Source organism: Callithrix jacchus, chromosome 13 (assembly GCF_049354715.1).
Source record: "Callithrix jacchus isolate 240 chromosome 13, calJac240_pri, whole genome shotgun sequence".
In the NCBI taxonomy this organism is placed as follows: Eukaryota; Metazoa; Chordata; class Mammalia; order Primates; family Cebidae; genus Callithrix; species Callithrix jacchus.
This window is the reverse complement of record NC_133514.1, coordinates 32,233,432-32,251,314: the sequence shown is the minus strand read 5'-3', so window position 1 is coordinate 32,251,314 and position 17,883 is coordinate 32,233,432. Positions and strand designations below refer to the sequence as shown.

Genomic DNA, 17,883 nt, shown 5'->3' with positions numbered 1-17,883 from the left:
CCTCTAACCCATTATTCATAGACTACATAAAAGAAACATGAATTGTAAAACATGAAATCTGTTGTTACATAATTAGTAGCGATCTCATTACGGTGGAACCTGGGTTAGAATTAGTTAATATTTTACCTAATTAAATGTCCTTTGGAAAGAACTTGAAGTAACGTTTCTAGAATTGTAAACGTACCTTAAGCATCTCCATTTCTAAATCTTCATCGCTCTCAATTACGTAGGATGTATCGTTTTCATTATCATTGGGAGATAAATGCTTTTAAAAAAAGTTGTAAGCATTAATTTCCAATATAATTGACCTCATATCCTCTCTTCTGTAGAATAAAACTCCTATACTAGATATCTTACACAACCTCCTCTTCCCTAATGGATAAATATATAATATATATTTACATGTTTATACAATAAAAAAGGGAGAGAGAGAACAATGAACAAGGAAACAAAGAACAAACGAGAAAAAGAAATACAGTTAGAAACACAAAGTTAGATAAAGAGATGAAATAAAATCCCTGCTCTAAACAAGAATATAAAATGACAAGTTCAACTCAGGTTAAACAATGTCAAACTCTGTCTCCCAAACTTTTTGAGTATAAAAACTCTTTGCAATGTTGAAAAATGCCGTACAAAGAACAATAGGTGTAAAGATTACAAAAAACAACTATGATTGTAATAGCTTTAAATAAATCAATATTTTACAAATAGCATTCTACACAAATCTGAAAAACAGTGTCAGAGATGTTATTTATTCAGCTATTGCCAATGTTTGGATATGAGGAAACTTTTCAATAATTTGACATATCCAGGAACCAAGTGTCCAACAAGATGGGAGTCCCCACAAAAATTCATAGAAAGAAAACCCTCAAAAAATGCCAAACATTTAAAGAGGAAGTAGGAAAAGGAAGTACAGCCTTAATTAACCTGCAAAATTTAAGAAATAAAAAAAAATTGAAAATAAGTTTTTACGACGAAAAAAAGTTCTTTTATTTATTTACCAGTTCTTTTACTTCTTATTTAACGAATAAAGAAAACAATACTCAGTACCCAATAAAAAAATGGCAAAAACGGGTGTAAAAGATTTCAGTCAAATCATGAGATCCCAAGCCAGGCATGGTGGCTCATACCTGTATCCCAGCACTTTGGGAGGCCAAGGCAGGCAGATCACCTGAGGTCAGGAGTTCAAGACCAGCCTGGCGAAAATGGTGAAACCCCATCTCTACTAAAAATATAAAAATAAGCTGGGCATGGTGGCAGACACCTGTAATCCCAGCTACTCGGAAGGCTGAGACAGGAGAATCACTTGAACTGGGAGGTAGAGGTTGCAGTGAGTAGAGATGGCGCCACTGCACTCCAGCCTGGGTGACAGAGTGAGACCTGTCTCAAAAAAAAAAAGAAGGAACAAAGAAAGCACATTTAAAATTAGCATATTATCTCTAACTCATTATTCACATACTCCATAAGATAAAGGAAACATGAATTGGAAAACGTGAAATCTAATGTCACATAATTAGTAGCAATTTCACTGTGGTGGAACCTGGGTTAGAATTAGCTAATATTTTACTTAATTAAATGTCCTTTGGAAGGAACTTGTTCTGTAATTGTAAACATACCTTAAGCATCTCCATTTCTAAATCTTCATCGCTCTCAATTACGTAGGATGTATCCTTTTCATTATCATTGGGAGATAAACACTTTAAAAAGAAGTATTAAGCATTAATTTCCAATAAAATTGACTTCATATCCTCTTTTCTGCAGAATAAAACTCCTACATACTAGATATCTTTACACAACTTCCTCTTCCCTAATGGATAATATATATATTTACATTTTTATAGGATAGATTAAAAAGGGAGAGAGAGAACAATGAACAAGGAAACAAAGAACAAAAGAGAAAGAAAGAAATACAGTTAGGAATACAAAGTTAGATAAAGAGATGAAATAAAATCCCCGCTCTAAACAAGAACACAAAATGACAAGTTCGACTCAGGTTAAACAATGTAAGACTCTGTCTCCCAAATTTATTGAGTATAAGAACTCTTCACAATGTTAAAAAATGCCCTACAAAGAACAATAGTTGTTCTTTGACATCCATTGTTTTAAAAAAAGATTACAAAAAACTACTATGATTGTAATAGCTTTAAATAAATCAGGATTTTAGGCCAGGCGCGGTGGCTCACGCCTGTAATCCCAGCACTTTGGGAGGCCGAGGCGGGTGGATCACGAGGTCAAGAGATCGAGACCATTTGGTCAACATGGTGAAACCCCATCTCTACTAAAAATACAAAAACCTAGCTGGGCATGGTGGCACGTGCCTGTAATCCCAGCTACTCGGGAGGCTGACGCAGGAGAATTGCCTGAACCCAGGAGGCGGAGGTTGCGGTGAGCCGAGATCGCGCCATTGCACTCCAGCCTGGGTAACAAGAGCGAAACTCCCTCTCAAAAAATAAAAAATAAAAAAAATAAAAAAATAAAAAATAAATCAGGATTTTACAAATAGCATTCTATACACATTTGAAAACTAGTGTCAGAGATGCTATTTATTCAGCTATTGCCAATGTTTGGATATGAGGAAACTTTTCAATAATTTGACATCTCCAGGAACCAAGTGTCCAACAAGATGGGAGCCCCCACAAAAATCCATAGAAAGAAAACCCTCAAAGAATGCCAAGTATTTAAACAGGAAGTAGGAAAAGCAAGTACAGCCTTAATTAACCTGCAAAATTTAAGCAACAAAAAAAAATTGAAAATAAGTTTTTACGAGGAAAAAAGATTTCTTTATTTTTTACAAGTTCTTTTACTTCTTATTCAATAAAGAAAACAATACTAATAATTAGTACTCAATTTAAGAATGGCAAAAATTGGTATGAAACATGCCAGTCAAATCATGAAATCCTAGGTGTGGTGGCTCACACTTGTAATCCCAGTACCTTGGGAGGCCAAGGTGGGCAGATCACTTAAGGTCAGGAATTCGAGACCAGCCTGGCCAACATGGTGAAACCTCGTCTTGACTAAAAATATAAAAATCAGCCGGGCATGGTGGTGGGCACCTGTAATCCCAGCTACTGGGGAGGCTAAGGCAAAAGAATAGCTTGAACCAGGGAGGTAGAGGTTGCAGTCAACCGAGATTGTGTCACTGCACTTCAGCTTGGGCGACAGAGCTAGATTCCATCTTAACAAAAAAAAAAAAAAACCTTGAAATCCTGGTAATTCTATAACTTTATATGAAACATATCATTAAAAGTGTGTACGTAATCAGAAATTCCCAGAAAATCAAAGGTAAATGCAGATGTTAGCAAAAACTGGTATTTCCCAAAAGGGGAACATGCTTTATGAATGGTTGGTATAAGAATATTTTGAAACCCCTTTTAAGATAAAATGCATTTATATACTGATAGAAGTGATTACTAATAGTTACCAAAATATAGAGAACTGCTCAAATACTAAAATTTCTGTTGCCATTAGAAAGATGATGGGGAAATAACTCTAATTAAATGATCAGATCTAATTTTTTTTAAAACTTATTTATCATGAAATAAAATACAAAATTCAGAAAATACAAGCATCTTAAGTAATTTTGTAAACTAATGAAAAATAAATGAGGAATAAAGAAATTAATTTAATGAAGAAATTAAGGAAAAAATGTGATTATGAGATGACAGTAAAACTAGTGTCAAGGAAAAACATCAGGAGTTTATTAGAAACTCTCTCACATGAGCAAGCAAAGAAATTCTGGACCAGGCACAGTGGATCACACCTATAATCCCAACACGTTGGGAGGCCAAGGTAGGTGGATCTCACTTGAGTCCAGGAGTTGGAGACCAGTCTGGGCAAAACCCCATCTCTACAAAATATATAAAAATTAGCTGGGTGTGGTGGCAGAGGCCTGTGGTCCCAGCTACTAGGGAGGCTGAGGTGGAAAGATCACCTAAGCCCAGGAGTTAAAAGCTGCAGGAAGCCAAGATTGCGCCACTGCACTCCAGTCTGGGGGACAGAGCAAGACCCTGTCTCAAAAACAAGAAAGAAAAAGGAAAACAATTCTATATAAAGAAATAAAAACAACTCCTAAAAATCAAGTCAGAAGAGTCAACACTAGTAAATATGAAGAGAATCCACAAAAAAGCAGACACCAATTACGAAAAAAGCATACGAAATTATAAAATAGCAAATTACTACAAATGTCTGTTGACACTATAAAATCTTTCCACTACACAATGCTGCATATCATACTAAGTCAGGAACAGCAAACTACAGCTCACAAGCCAAATGCGGCCCACTGCCTGTCTTTGTAGCTAAAGTTTTATTGAAACACAGACAGGCACATTTGTTTACATTTGTTTGTGGCTGCTTTCACACTACAATAGCAGAACTGAGTACTGCAACAGAGACTCTACGTCCCACAAACCCTAAAATATTTACTATCCTCCCATTTACAGAAAAAAAGCCAGACCCTACTAAAAACTAAAAATGTGCTTCCTCTTTATTTAGTACCTCAGTAGATTTATAAGCAGTATTACTAAGATATTCTTCCTGAGCCTGCTGTTCCAAAATTTGGAGTTCATGTTCTGTAATATCTAAAGACATCAAACAAGCTCTTTCCATATTCTCTTTCAATTTATTGTCTTCTGCTCCATCTTCAAATCCATCTTCTTTTTGTTTCACTTTATTTCCAAGTCCATCTTCTCCATCATGTTCAGCTAAATGATCAAGTGTCGGGTCCCATGTTTCATCTTCAATGTTAATAAAATTTGTATGTTCTCTAATTTGTTTCTGTTGTACTGCCCCAGCAGTTGAATCTTCAAAGGAGAATGAGTTTAAATTCCTGCTGGGCCTCAGTTCAGTCTCCATGTTAGTAGATGTAAATATCATCTTCCTCAGTGAATACAGATTTTCTGAAATATCCTTTAGTAAGGTAGAAACTCTAAAAAAAAATTAAGAAAGGTTCATTCAATTTTAATTGCATTAACTATAAGGACAAATTGTGAAGCTTTTTAATAAGTAAAAGCTTTCTAAGCTGATCTTCACTTAAAAGATCCACAGTATTAAAGCTATTCTTCAATCCCTAATGCCCATATATAATTACAGCTTATAGGCTACTCTTCAGCATCAAGGAACTTCTGCACCTACAGTTGACTAAGAGTCAGTAGTGCTTGGTCCTAAATTTGTTTAGGCCAACTACATGTTTTTTGTTGATTAATTAAGTGTAAAGTAAGTTGATGATACATGACCACAAAAAAAAAAAAAAAAAAAAAAAAAACCCTATTTCATTAAATTCCAAGTTGAATCCATGGAAAAATTTTGTAAATTTATTTTTTTGTTTAAAAAAAAAAGTTGTTTAATAAACTGTGATTAAAAACCCTAAAAGTCTGAAGAAAAATCATAATGCCTAGGACTCTGCATTCAGATTGCTTCAAGTGTCTTAATTTTTCACTCTGTCTTAAAGAATTGGAAATTGTCGATGGTACATTACAAGCGTGGTTTAAACAAGAAACACTACTCAGAACTCCAGACAGCTGGCCTGTATATAATGAAAAAGCTTTGACACATACCAAAAGACTGGGAACAAACATTTTGTAATACTGTTATTATTATTATACTTTAATACCTTTATCATTATTATAAGTTCTGGGGTACACATGCAGATCGTGCAGGTTTGTTACATAGGTATACACGTATCATGGTGGTTTGCTGCAACCATCCCCCTGTAATCTACGTTAGGTATTTCTCCTAATGTTATCCCTCCCCAATCATTAACACTTTAAGTTAAAAGAAAATTTTGGCCAAGAGCAATGGCTCACACCGGTAATTCCAGCACTCTGGGAAGCGTTGCAGGCGAATCACTTGAGGTCAGGAGTTCGAGACCAGCCTGGCCAACATGGCAAACCCGTCTCTACTAAAAGTACAAAAATTAGCCAGATGTGGTGACACACGCCTATAATCTCAGCTACTCAGGAGGCTAAGGCAGGAGAATCACTTGAATCCCGGAGGCAGAGGTTGGAGTGAGCTGAGATACACCACTGCGCTCCAGCCCGGGCAACAAGAACAAGACTCGTCTCAAAAAAATAAAAGAAAGATAAAGAAAATTTTCATGATCCTGTTTTGGCTAAGTTTTTCACTTCACTGATCAATTACTAGTCCCAACTGCAACACAAGAGTATTTGTGCTATAATTTGAAAATGATGCTGTTTTGCATCTCCAAAAATCTCAGAACTCAACATTTTTGGAACAGAAAAAAATCAATTTCCCATCAGTAGGCAAATATAACAAGTGAGAAAATATGGATACGATGCATATAAATAAATAGGAACTAAGTTTCTTAACTCCTTGAGTTGCTAATGCATAACATCTTAACTAAGTAAGTTTAAATGACTATATTATAACCCAACCCAGTTAGTCGGAATGAAAAACACTGCTAGCATGTAAAATAAGGAACAACATCTTGTCTATTTGCTGTAGAGCTAAAAGTACTTCATAAAAGGAGAAATTAGTGGAAGTGAAGGGAGTATGATGAGCACGGACACGTTTTTACTCTTTAATTAGTGATTTTGTTTAGGTCATCTATTATTTATGTATTTAAAATCAATGCTTAATAAAATCTGGCATGCCTTTTAAAATTTTATATTAACGACTCAAGTAAAAGTTTGATCTTTCATGGGAATAAACTATCAAAAGTACTAAGTGGTTTCATGAGTTATTTCCAGTTACTTCCACACTGAAAACACCACTCCAAAGTTGGGCTCAAGCTTAAGCAGACGAAGTCTACATTAACACCAACAAAATCAAGAGCAAAATTAAATTCAAAAACTAAAAACACACTGCTACCATGTATTCAACTTGGTATTTAATGAAATAGGTTTTTGGGTTTTTTTTTGTGGTCATGTATCATCAACTTACTTTACACTTAATTAACAAAAAACAGGCAGTTACCAGTACCCTTCCCCATTTGAAATTACATCTTTCAGAAATTTTCCAAGTTGCATTAAAAGCTACCAAAACGAATTCTAGGGTGAAAAATTACTTTGGAAAAAAGCTAAATTTCTATATCATAGTCTCAAATCTCAATCAAAATCTATCACAAATCTAATCCAGAAAAGCATACATTAACTGCACTTTTTCAGAGTCAGAACGTTTTCTATTCCAAGTAAGAGCTTCACATTTCTACAAAGTATTTTTTTGCCCAAAATTACATGACCACATTCCAATTGTTCATTGTTCCAGATCATTCTTGCTTTTAGAGATTTAATAAGCAAGTCATTCAGCAGTTAAGGCCAGGACAAGGTCTGGTTCCAAAAAGACACAGCACCTGTATCCAAGGTTATTAATCTGCATAACATTTGATCCAAATATTTTAAGTTATCTAGTGCTTTAGCTATAAAAGAATCTCTAAAATTGGAGTGTCTTTTGTTCTAATAAGCTATTATTTAAGTAGAATTCTTAAGTAATAATCAGGTAATAACAAAAAAATTAAGCTACCAAGTACGAAGTTGCTTTTGGTCACTATAGATTTCAAGTGACCAAACTTGAAAGACAGTTATTAACAGAAAGATACTCATGAAAGATACTCATTAACAGAAAGAAAATGACAACGTTGAATCTTAATTTTCCTCAATGTATACTTAATTTATTTTGCTTTGAAAAATATATAAATTTCAAAATGTATAATATGAATGCAATTTCTATTCCTTTGTTTCATAAAACATCCTATAAAGCAGACAGAAAAGGCTTAAACCTTTGGATTCACTATTTAACAACTGGAAAGATATTTGTCAAATTTAGACATCAGTCTGTATGTGTGTATTCAAGCAAATTTCTATGAGTCTACCTTAATGAACAGTAATTCTTCATATATAGGAAAATGTGATAAAAAAAAATAAACAGAATTAAGAAAAAAAAAAAGGTAATATTTAACCTCCGTGGGTTTTCCAGTTTGCTGAAAGTGTCAGGAAGATGCTTAGCCAGATCCATCACTTCCTCAGAGATTGAAGTCAACTGTTTCTTCATGTCACTAAGTTGGATTTCTTCCTCTGGGGAAATAAAATCAATATTAATTTTCAAACCACAAAGCAGAGATATTCATTTAGCTGCTTCATTAAATAATATTAGGGCTCAAATTTTCATTTTCTTTCCTCAAATGAATTCCAACAAAAAGACCTTCTTATTCAATTCCCAAATTGCCTCAGTCATTTTCCTTCTCTTTCAAATTTTTACTGTTTAAATTTAAAGTAAATTCCAAATGATCTGCAGTCATATGTATCATAACCCAGCTATTATTGACCTTGGCAGAAAGTGAAGATGGAAATAAGAATCTGAACCGGTCTGCACTATTGCAAAATCAGAAGTCAGTATAACACCATGTGTGCTGCTACTTAATAATATTGTTATTAATAGTATAGCCTTCTCTAACAGTCATCCCTCATTGCCTTCATTCCCTGTTATCACCAAAATAAAATATAAGCCTTTCTTGTTTTTCTTTTTTTGGGGGGCGGGGGGGGCGGGTAGAGTCTCACTCTGTCGCCCAGGATGGAGTGCAGTTGAACAATCTCAGCTCACTGCAGCCTCTGCCTCCCAGCTTCAAGTGATTCTCATCCCCTAGCCTTTGGAGTAGGTGGGACTACAGGCATGTGCCACCACGCCCAACTAATTTTTTTTGTATTTTTAGTAGAGATATTGTTTCATAATGTGGGCCAGGCAAGTCTCCAATTTCTGGCCTCAAGTGATCCACCCACCTTGGCCTCCCAAAGTGCTGGGATTACAGGCACAAGCTACCACCCCCCACCAAAATAAAATGTAAGCCTTTCTAATCAGTGATCGTCTTCCAAAGTCTCAACTTCATCCCATCTGGCATATCATTGCCATCAACAGCATAAAGCCTGCCCTGCTTTCCCACACACTTCCCCTGCTTAGAATTTATTCATCATCATTTCTCTTGTCCTTCAAAAGTCCATCTCCTTTGCAGCCCATGAGACAGAGCTCTATAACCCGCTTTTCCTGATTACTACAGTTATCTTGTCATCTCCAAATTGCATCCTTTCATCCCTTGAAGATCTTAGTGCCTGGTTTATTGTCCTTCCCTCCACTATTACTCCTGTGACCACTGCCAGTGACTTCAACATCCACAGGCCAGTTCCTTAAGACCTCCATTTCCAACAAGCTTGTCTTCAACAGATCTTAGCCATTCAATTCCACAGTCACACCACTGACCTTATAATTGCCAATAAAATCACCACTTCCAGACTTCAACTGTAGGCCTTCCACCCTACCAACACTAGCATGCCTATCTTTCCTTCCAGCATGCATTCCCCAACATACTTTGACACTTTCAGAACCAAATGAATTGATCCTATCACCTTTTCCTTATCTATTGCCCTCCCTACTCCCATTTCCCACTGAACTTTACATTCCTCTCTTACCCACATTACAGAAATCATCCCTTTGTATCTGCAGACTCTCAACTCCTTTGCTTTCCGCCTTCCCTCTCCCCTCATGGCGTTTACCTGGCAAAACCGCTACTCTTAATAAAACCCACCTTTTTTACCTACCTGATGCCTACACCCAAGCAATTGAATATACTTGAAAATAAGGCACATCAATGATGACACAGATTTCAAACAAACCCTCAGTACTGACTTTATTCTTCTACATTTCCCACTCTCAAAATAACTATTTCAAACCTCTTCATCTCTGTGAACCTCTAACACCTGTTTGACCCTCCGATTACAGAACTTCACCTCTTATTTCACTAAGAAAAATGAGGTAATATCAAGAGAATTACCTCATCTTCCCACTTTTCAATTTGCTAATTATTCTGTCCTCAGATCTCTACTCCCATTTATAGTGAAATTCCTTGAAAGAGTTTTCTATACTCACTGTCTCAAATTTTCTGCTCCCATTTCCTCCCAAACCAACTCCAACTAAGCTTTCACCCAAATCGGTAGAGCAAAGCTGCTTTTGAAAAGGTTACTGGGGCCAGGTGCACTGGCTCACGCCTGTAATCCCAACATTTTGGGAGGCCAAGGCAGGTGGATCACTTGTGGCAGTAGTTCAAAACCAGCCTGGCCAACATGATGAAACCCCATCTCTATTAAAACTACAAAAATTAGCTGGGCATGGGTGGTGGGCACTTGTATTCCCAGCTACTGGAAAGGCTGAGGCAGGAGAATCACTTGACCCTGAGAGGCAGAGGTTGCAGTGAGCCAAGATCTGTGCCACTACACTCCAGCCTGGGTGACAGAGAAAGACTCCATCTCAAAAAAAAAGAAAGGTTACTGATGGTCTCCACATCGTCAAACCTAACTGTTAATTCTAGACTCTCATCTCACTCAACTTCTCCAAAAGATTTAAAGCAGTTGACAACTTCTTCCTATTTAAGACATTTTCTTCGGGTGGCTTCAGAACTAAACACCTCATATACTTTCCTCCTTCATTAGTGGCCCCCCTCCTCATCTTCCCAACCTCTAAATGCTGGTGTCCCTTTGATGTCAGTATCACGTCTATTTCATTCACTCCTTGTTTTATCACATTCAGTCTCACTGCTTTAACTACCGTGGGATCTGAATTACATCTCCAACCTTAACCTAGAACTTCGGGATCATATTTCCAACTAAGATATCCTCTTGGATAGCAATAATCATCTAAAACTTAGGATATCCAACACTGAAATCTAAAGTTTTCTTACCCAAACCTGTTCTTCTCATAGATTGCCCACTATAACTGACCTTTCCATTTATCAGATAATCTGACCAAAATATCTTGAATGTCCTATCAATCTTTATATCTCACCCCTTACAGGGAATTCATCAGCAAATCCCTCACAATAGAGATCTTCAAAATACCTACAGAAACTACCACTTCTCACCACTTCCATTGCTATTAGCCTAATCCAAACAATTATCATCTACTGCCTGGACTATTACAATAGCCTCCTCACTCTCTGCCTAAATACCCTTGGGCCAGACATTTTTCCACTTAACCAGAAAAATCTTTACAAAATAAAATTTTAATTATATAATTCTTCTGCTCCAAACCCTCTATGGGTTTCCCAGCACCCATTATCGTGTTTATTTTCATTAATAAGACATGAAGTCGGATTCACAGCCTACAAGGCCCTAAGTGATATGGCTCATGTTCCTTTTCTAGCCTCATTTCCTGCCACTCTTACCCTCACTCATTTCATTCAGTTATGTGCAGTTTCTCCAAACAAGCCAGCCAATTGCCCTACAAGGCTTTGCGCTTTCTTCCCTCTAAGCCAGCTATGCTCTTCCTTCAGATAACCACATGGCTTCCTCACTTCACCCAAAGAAAATGAAGCGGCGTGGTATGTTTGCTTCATGAATTTTCCCCAGCAACTCTAACAGTGCCTGACATATAAGCACCTAACAAACAAGTGTCACATGAATCAATAAATATTCGCTTTCCAAACTAAGCTTCTAGAAAAATAGTTGTTTACATATGCCTTAGTTATTTCTAAAACAAGCTTCTAAGAAAATGTTTTCAAGCCAGATGGAGTGGCCTGAAACCCCAGTTATTTGGGAGGCTGAGGCAGGAGGATCACTTGAGGCCACAAGTTTGAGCCAGCCTGAGCAACATAGTGAGACCCTGTCTGTTTCCACATTCCTTAGCTCTTACTCCTTTATTCATGTTAATATGATTTCCACCCACCTCATACTCTTGCTATGGTTGTAGGACCTTCATGTTACCAAAGCCTGTGGACTCTTCTCTGTTTGTACAGCACATGCCCCAAGGGACCACTCCTCAAAACACTCCTTTGCTACCCAGTACAGCAAAGCTACTGTTTAAAGGATTACAAATGGCTGGCACATTGCCAAATCTAATGATGAATTCTAAGTCCTCAGTTTCTCACTTTCAGCAAAATGTAAAACAGTTGATAGCATCCACCTACTTAAAACATGTTCTTCACTTAGCTTTCTGCACACACCTCCTAATTTCCTCGATGTCTATGGCAACTCCTTTGGTGTCCCCTCCTCCACACAAATGTTCAACACTAAGAGTTCCTCGGGATTCTCAGTCCCAACTCTCTAACTCAAACTGTCCTCTGCACTACAGCCAACAGAACTAACGCTTGCACCACCTCCACTTTGCAGTCCTACAGGTCTCCCTCCCTTAATACACCTAAAATCAACTGTGTGATGACACATCCCAAAATCTTGCTCTTCCTTAATGCTTTTCATCCCTGTTGCTCGTGCTAACTAACAACACAGGAATAATCCTTGACATATGTCTTTAATCATTACCTCAAATTCCATTGGTTTAGTAAATGTATCTGGAGGCTGGGCATGGTTGCTCTATTAAACACATTTTGAGGTCAGGTGTGATAGCTCATGCCTGTAATCCCAGCACTTTGGGAGGCTGAGGCAGGTGGATCACTTGAGACCAGGAGTTTAAGACCAGCCTGGCCCCAACATGGCGAAACCCAGTCTCCACTAAAAATACAAAAATTAGCTGCACATGGTGGCAGGCACCTGTAATCCTAGCTACTCAGGAGGCTGAGTCAGGGGAATCACTTGAACCCAAGAAGCAGAGGCTGCAGTAACCTGAGATCACATCACTGCTCTCCAGCCTGGGTGACAGAGCGAGGCTCCATCTCAAAAAAAAAAAAAAAAAAAAAAAGTGAATTTTTTATCTGTCAACTTCTCTCCATTCTCCATACAATTAACTGATTCAAATTGCCACTACCTCTCACTTAGATTATTGTCACAGCCTCCCAAAAGATCTTACCACAGTGATACCTGCCCTCATCCAACCATCCATTTTTTTATCCTAGGGCCCAAGTTCTCATCTTTTTAATGCAGTTCATTTCACTGCTAAGTTTAAAGCCCTCAGTCACTTCGATTGCTCTTGGGAGGAGATATAAACTCCTTACCATGGCCCATCTGCTTTCCTTTTTCGGCTTTGCCGTCATCCATCTGGCCCTATTCAATGTTCACTATACTGGACTACTTTCAATTATCTATAGATACTATGATTCCTCTTACCTCTGAAACTTGGCACTTGCAGTTTCCTGTGCCCATTCTTTCCCATATTCTTCTGCTAGCTCTTTTTGTTTTTTGAGATGGAGTTTCACTCTTGTCACCCAGGCTGGCGTGCAATGGCATGATCTCGGCTCACTACAACCTCCACATCCCAGATTCAAGCAATTCTGCTGCCTCAAGCTCCCAAATAGCTGGAATCACAGGTGCCTGCCACCACATCTGGCTAATTTTTTACATTTTTAGTAGAGACAGTGTTTCACCATTTTGGCCAGGTTGGTCTCAAACCCCTGACCTCAGGTGATCCACATACCTCAGCCTCCCAAAGTGATGGGATTACAGGCATGAGCCACCATACCTGGCCTTAGCTAACTCTTGCTCAGATTTCAGGTCTTGCTTTTACCTGCACTTTCTCCAGGAAATATTCTAGAATATTTCCCCCAATATGTGTCAGATGTCTCCCCGTGTGCTAACTACAACACCTTGTTTTCCCATGACATATGACTCATCTCCTTATACTGAAATTGCTTTTTTCACTCATCTATATCCCCAATAAAACTATAAGCCCCTCAGGAAACAGATCACGCCTGTCTGTTCACTACCGTACTCCCATATCATAAAATGCTCAACAATATTTAACAAATGAGTAAATGTGTCTTTACTATATCATTTGGTGTTTATTAACTACCATCTTGGGAATAAGTCAACGAGGAAACAATGTGTAAGTAACCTTTTATGTTCTAATCTAATTTTTATCCTTTAACAAGAAGAAAAAAACAGTCTAATAATAAAAAGCAAAAGAGAAAAGCGCTCATTGGAAAATATCATCCACATATACATGAAGAAAATTAGAGAACAGTGAGGCTGATACTTCTGGCTGAGAAACAGAAATGAAGGAAGGGAAGAAGGAAAGAAGAAAATGATAATCTTAGTTATGAGGTTGGTACAAAAGTAATTGCGGTTTTTGCCATTAAAAATTACCAAAACCACAATTATTTTTGCACCAACCTAGTATAATTCACTGGGATCTCAGTCAAGATGTCACAATATAATGTAAGAAAGGGGGATAAAAAAGTGAAGGTCAAATAATGTAGCATTGCAATGACAGGTACACAGATAACAGTTATTAATATATGTTACTTCAGTGAAAAATATTGTAAACATTCCTTGGAAGCATGTTCACCAAAACTGCACAAGTAACAAAATTGTACATGTAACCTACATGCAATTCCACAAGCCACAAACCCAGAAAAACATAAATCTCCTCTGTTAAATTTTAGTTTTATTATGAGTTAAATAAGTTCTTATTTACTGTTTACCACCAAATCGGCTTAAAATAACCTATTGCTTGCCTCAGTTAATTAAGATACAGTCATTCCTCTGTATCCTTGAGGGATAGGTTCCAGAACAACCCCGCTTCATGGATACCAGATCCTTAGATGATCAAGTCCTTTATATAAATCCACAGATGATCAAGTCTCTTATGTAAAATGCTGCAGTATCTGCATATAACCTACGTTCATTATCCTGTACACTTTAAATCATCTCTAGACTTCTTATAATACCTTATACAATGCCTCCACTTCACTTCATTCATATGGATTCAATGTGATACTCCATGCAAGAAATTCAAGTTTTCATTTTTTTAAACTGAAGTTTTTGGTTTTTTTTTTTTCTGGAATGTTCTCAATCTGCAGTTGGTTGAATCCACAGATGCAGAACCCAGGGATATCGAAGCTGACTCTAAGTTACAACCACAGGATCTCTGACTACAGAGAATCAGCAGGCATTCATCAGAAGTGGCTCTCCGGGGAGGGAAACTAAGTATAAAGACTCTTCTACCTTAACATATAAAGGAGGGCTGTTACCCACAGAGGCTCTGATTCTCTCCTCAATGACAATTATAAAGAATATCATATCATTTTACATGAGGCAGTCATGCCATTTTTTAAGAGTATTTAGCAAAATGGTCTAATTTAATTAACATCTTAATAAACACAATCATTTAAAATCTCCAAAAGGAAGCTACAATAGTGATAACTTTATACAAATCAATACAGATGCTTTGAATACTTCGTCCCATTTAGTGTTCACAATTATTCTATAAAACATATTATGCTAGTATTAACATTCCACGCTTGGTGAAACAGGTACATCCCAGGTCACGTGGCTGGGATTCACACTGGTCTATGCAACACAAAAGCCTGGAGCTCACCCACTCCACTACGTGACTCTTTCTGCTTTCCCTGGACCTCTAAAAACAGCTCTGAAGTTGAATGACATGTCCATTCTTTTTGAAGAAAGATGACAGAAAAAAATTAGAAATGTAAGCCAGTATGCTTAAAAGCATTGTAAAATGCTCAACAATATGTAATAAATAAATAAATGCATCTTCAACTACTGTATCACTTAGTGTTTTAAAGTATTGTATATAAAGCATTTTAAACAGTTATAGCAAGGATGTATAATCTCCAGACTGGGAGAAAGCTGGCTATGTCACTGATATTCTGAAAGCCACAAAGCCACAACTCTAGAAGCCTAATACATAGCAATGCTACAAAGTAAAAGGAAGGGCTGCTTTGTCACAAGTAACAAAGGTGAAACAATAATCTTGGGCAGCACTGCTCACACATTCAAGAAGTTACAGTACTAAATGCTTTGCAAATATGTGAATATTGCCTTTTTTGGAGATAAGCCTCACAAAAAACTGAATTCACATTTTATTTATGGATCTTAACATACCTTTATTTATGGTAAAGATTTGCACAGCATCATCCATAATTTCTAATTTTCGGTAAATAACGAAACCAGCCTATAAAAAAATAAAAACAAAAAGAGTATGCTGAAGATCACCAAAATAAAACTGTAAGTCCCATCTTCAAAAAAATTGAAGAGAATGATTTGCAAAGCACCCAAACATGGAATTCAACCTATTATGCGACACAAGTATCAGTATGTCTCCATTTAAAAATCATACCAGTTGTGAAAATTAAGAAAGCAAGCTGCCTAAGCCTTAAAAGTTTGTTTTCACTTTTTTAATACTCAATATTACACACAATATCCAAATCAAATAACCTATAATGGAATCTCACAAAATCCAATCTAGTAAGAGAAATCTTACTTAAATCAACTGAGAATGTTAGTCAGTGTATGAACAGTCCTCCTTCTAAATCCTGTTCACAAGAACAATCAAGTCACATTGATTTTTCATGAATAAAAATGCTACAGAACTTGTGCTAGTTCTTTTAAAGGAAAATTATCATCCTAACAAAAATGAATTGTTTGCTGGTTACAAATCAAAGGAGTTTCCATTCCTTTAACAGACGCAAAGAAGAAACAATAAAAAATTCATCTACAAATAAAAGCTTGAATTAGGAAAAAACATTCACTATGGAATAAAATATGTTTCTTTAAAAACACACAATAGTGCTATATACTAAGATAAGTCCAGATTTCACTACATACAAACATGTAAATATAAAAATATATCTAATGGCAGCAACAAGCTAAATTTGGAAGCAATTTTTCTAAAATTTCACCACATTTTATATACAAATATAAGAAATAAGGCCAGTTTCAAAATAGAAACTGTACTATAATTATTTTCATTCTGAACTGCTTATATATCAAATCCATCGGCAGTACTATTTGTGCTTGCTCAGCCTGGGTTTATTAGCCTTTCATGTTTTCAGCAAGTTCACATTTTTTTCACATACAAATTAGAGATGAATTTGGCTTCATGACAATGAAAATAACTAGCATTGAACAATCTGTTGATTGGTACTTGCTAATTAGTATTGAGAATGAACTATTTCACTAAATGTCTTCCTAAGCATTTTCCAATGCCAAACTAATATAAAATATTTTGGTAGAGTTGTTGCCACTACTACAATAAAATTTTTCTAAAGTAATTTATAATAATGTTTTAAAACACAGTCATCATTTCTAAAGATCTTTAAGCACGTACATAAGCATCAGTGGCTGCATACAGTTTCTGGTCCTCAGTGAGAGGAAATTTACTCCAATTGCTACAGCGGATAGACTTGTCTTTCAGAAGCTGTTTACCTAAGAGGTGTTTAACCAGACCGTTGAGGCTCCAGGTCTCTTTACATTTCAGCTAGAAATTATGAAAAAGCAACACAGTAAAAATTAGTTCCTGTTTTCAGGTATTACCTAATGACATCAAATAAACATGCCACAAATAAAATTAGAAAATGTTATAACGAAATACAACCCATAGATAACCTTCAACAAATTCCCTGTCACTAAAAGCCTTATTTGCAGTCCATACTGTAAGAATTTTTAATTCTAGAATTTCCCTAATGTAGTGTATTAACATTCTTGGACTTTGAAAATATTGTTCATGAAAAAAGTTGAATAGTTAGTAGGTTTTCTAATTCCCAGCCAAATGAATACTTGGCTAAATATGACGATTTAATTTAATGACTTCATTAATAAAATATGTGAAATATAGGTAATGGAATCGATGGCCAAACTTCCACTAAGAGCATTGTATCACAAGAGCTACATTATGCCCTCCCTTAAAAAAATTTTTTTTAAGTTATTGGTATAAATTGATTAAAAATATATACCTAAAACACAATATTTACATTTGCAAATATATGAAAGTAAAAGAGTACCAAGAACTGGGAGGAAAGAAAGAAGAAGGCTTGCTTAAAGAAACTGTATGGCAAGATAGTGAATTAGAACTAAAGGTTTTCCATTGTGGAAGACTGTGTGGCAATTCCTCAGAGACCTAAAGAAAAAAATACCATTTGCCCCAGCAATCCCATGACTGGGTATATACCAAAGGGAACATAAATCATTCTGTTATAAAGACACATGCACGTATATGTTCACTGTGGCACTATTTACAATAGCAAAGACACAGAAT

The 17,883-nt window shown here is 36.4% G+C and overlaps 1 protein-coding gene across 26 annotated transcripts in view; it reads right to left on the bottom strand.

The window, feature by feature from the left end:
• The window catches only part of WRN (WRN RecQ like helicase), a 151,298-nt gene that overhangs the window by 104,168 nt on the left and 29,247 nt on the right, over positions 1-17,883 (bottom strand). For all 26 annotated transcript variants that reach the window (XR_013525612.1, XR_013525615.1, XR_013525608.1 and 23 more), the window contains 6 exons: positions 16,957-17,106; positions 15,732-15,801; positions 7,913-8,027; positions 4,495-4,924; positions 1,617-1,697; positions 185-265 (listed from right to left, as the gene is read on the bottom strand). Coding sequence is in view for 18 of the 26 variants with exons in the window: in XM_078347446.1 (XP_078203572.1) it covers positions 185-265; positions 1,617-1,697; positions 4,495-4,924; positions 7,913-8,027; positions 15,732-15,801; positions 16,957-17,106 (927 nt within the window). In the remaining 8 variants the exon portion in view is untranslated. The remainder of the gene's footprint in view (positions 1-184; positions 266-1,616; positions 1,698-4,494; positions 4,925-7,912; positions 8,028-15,731; positions 15,802-16,956; positions 17,107-17,883) is intronic.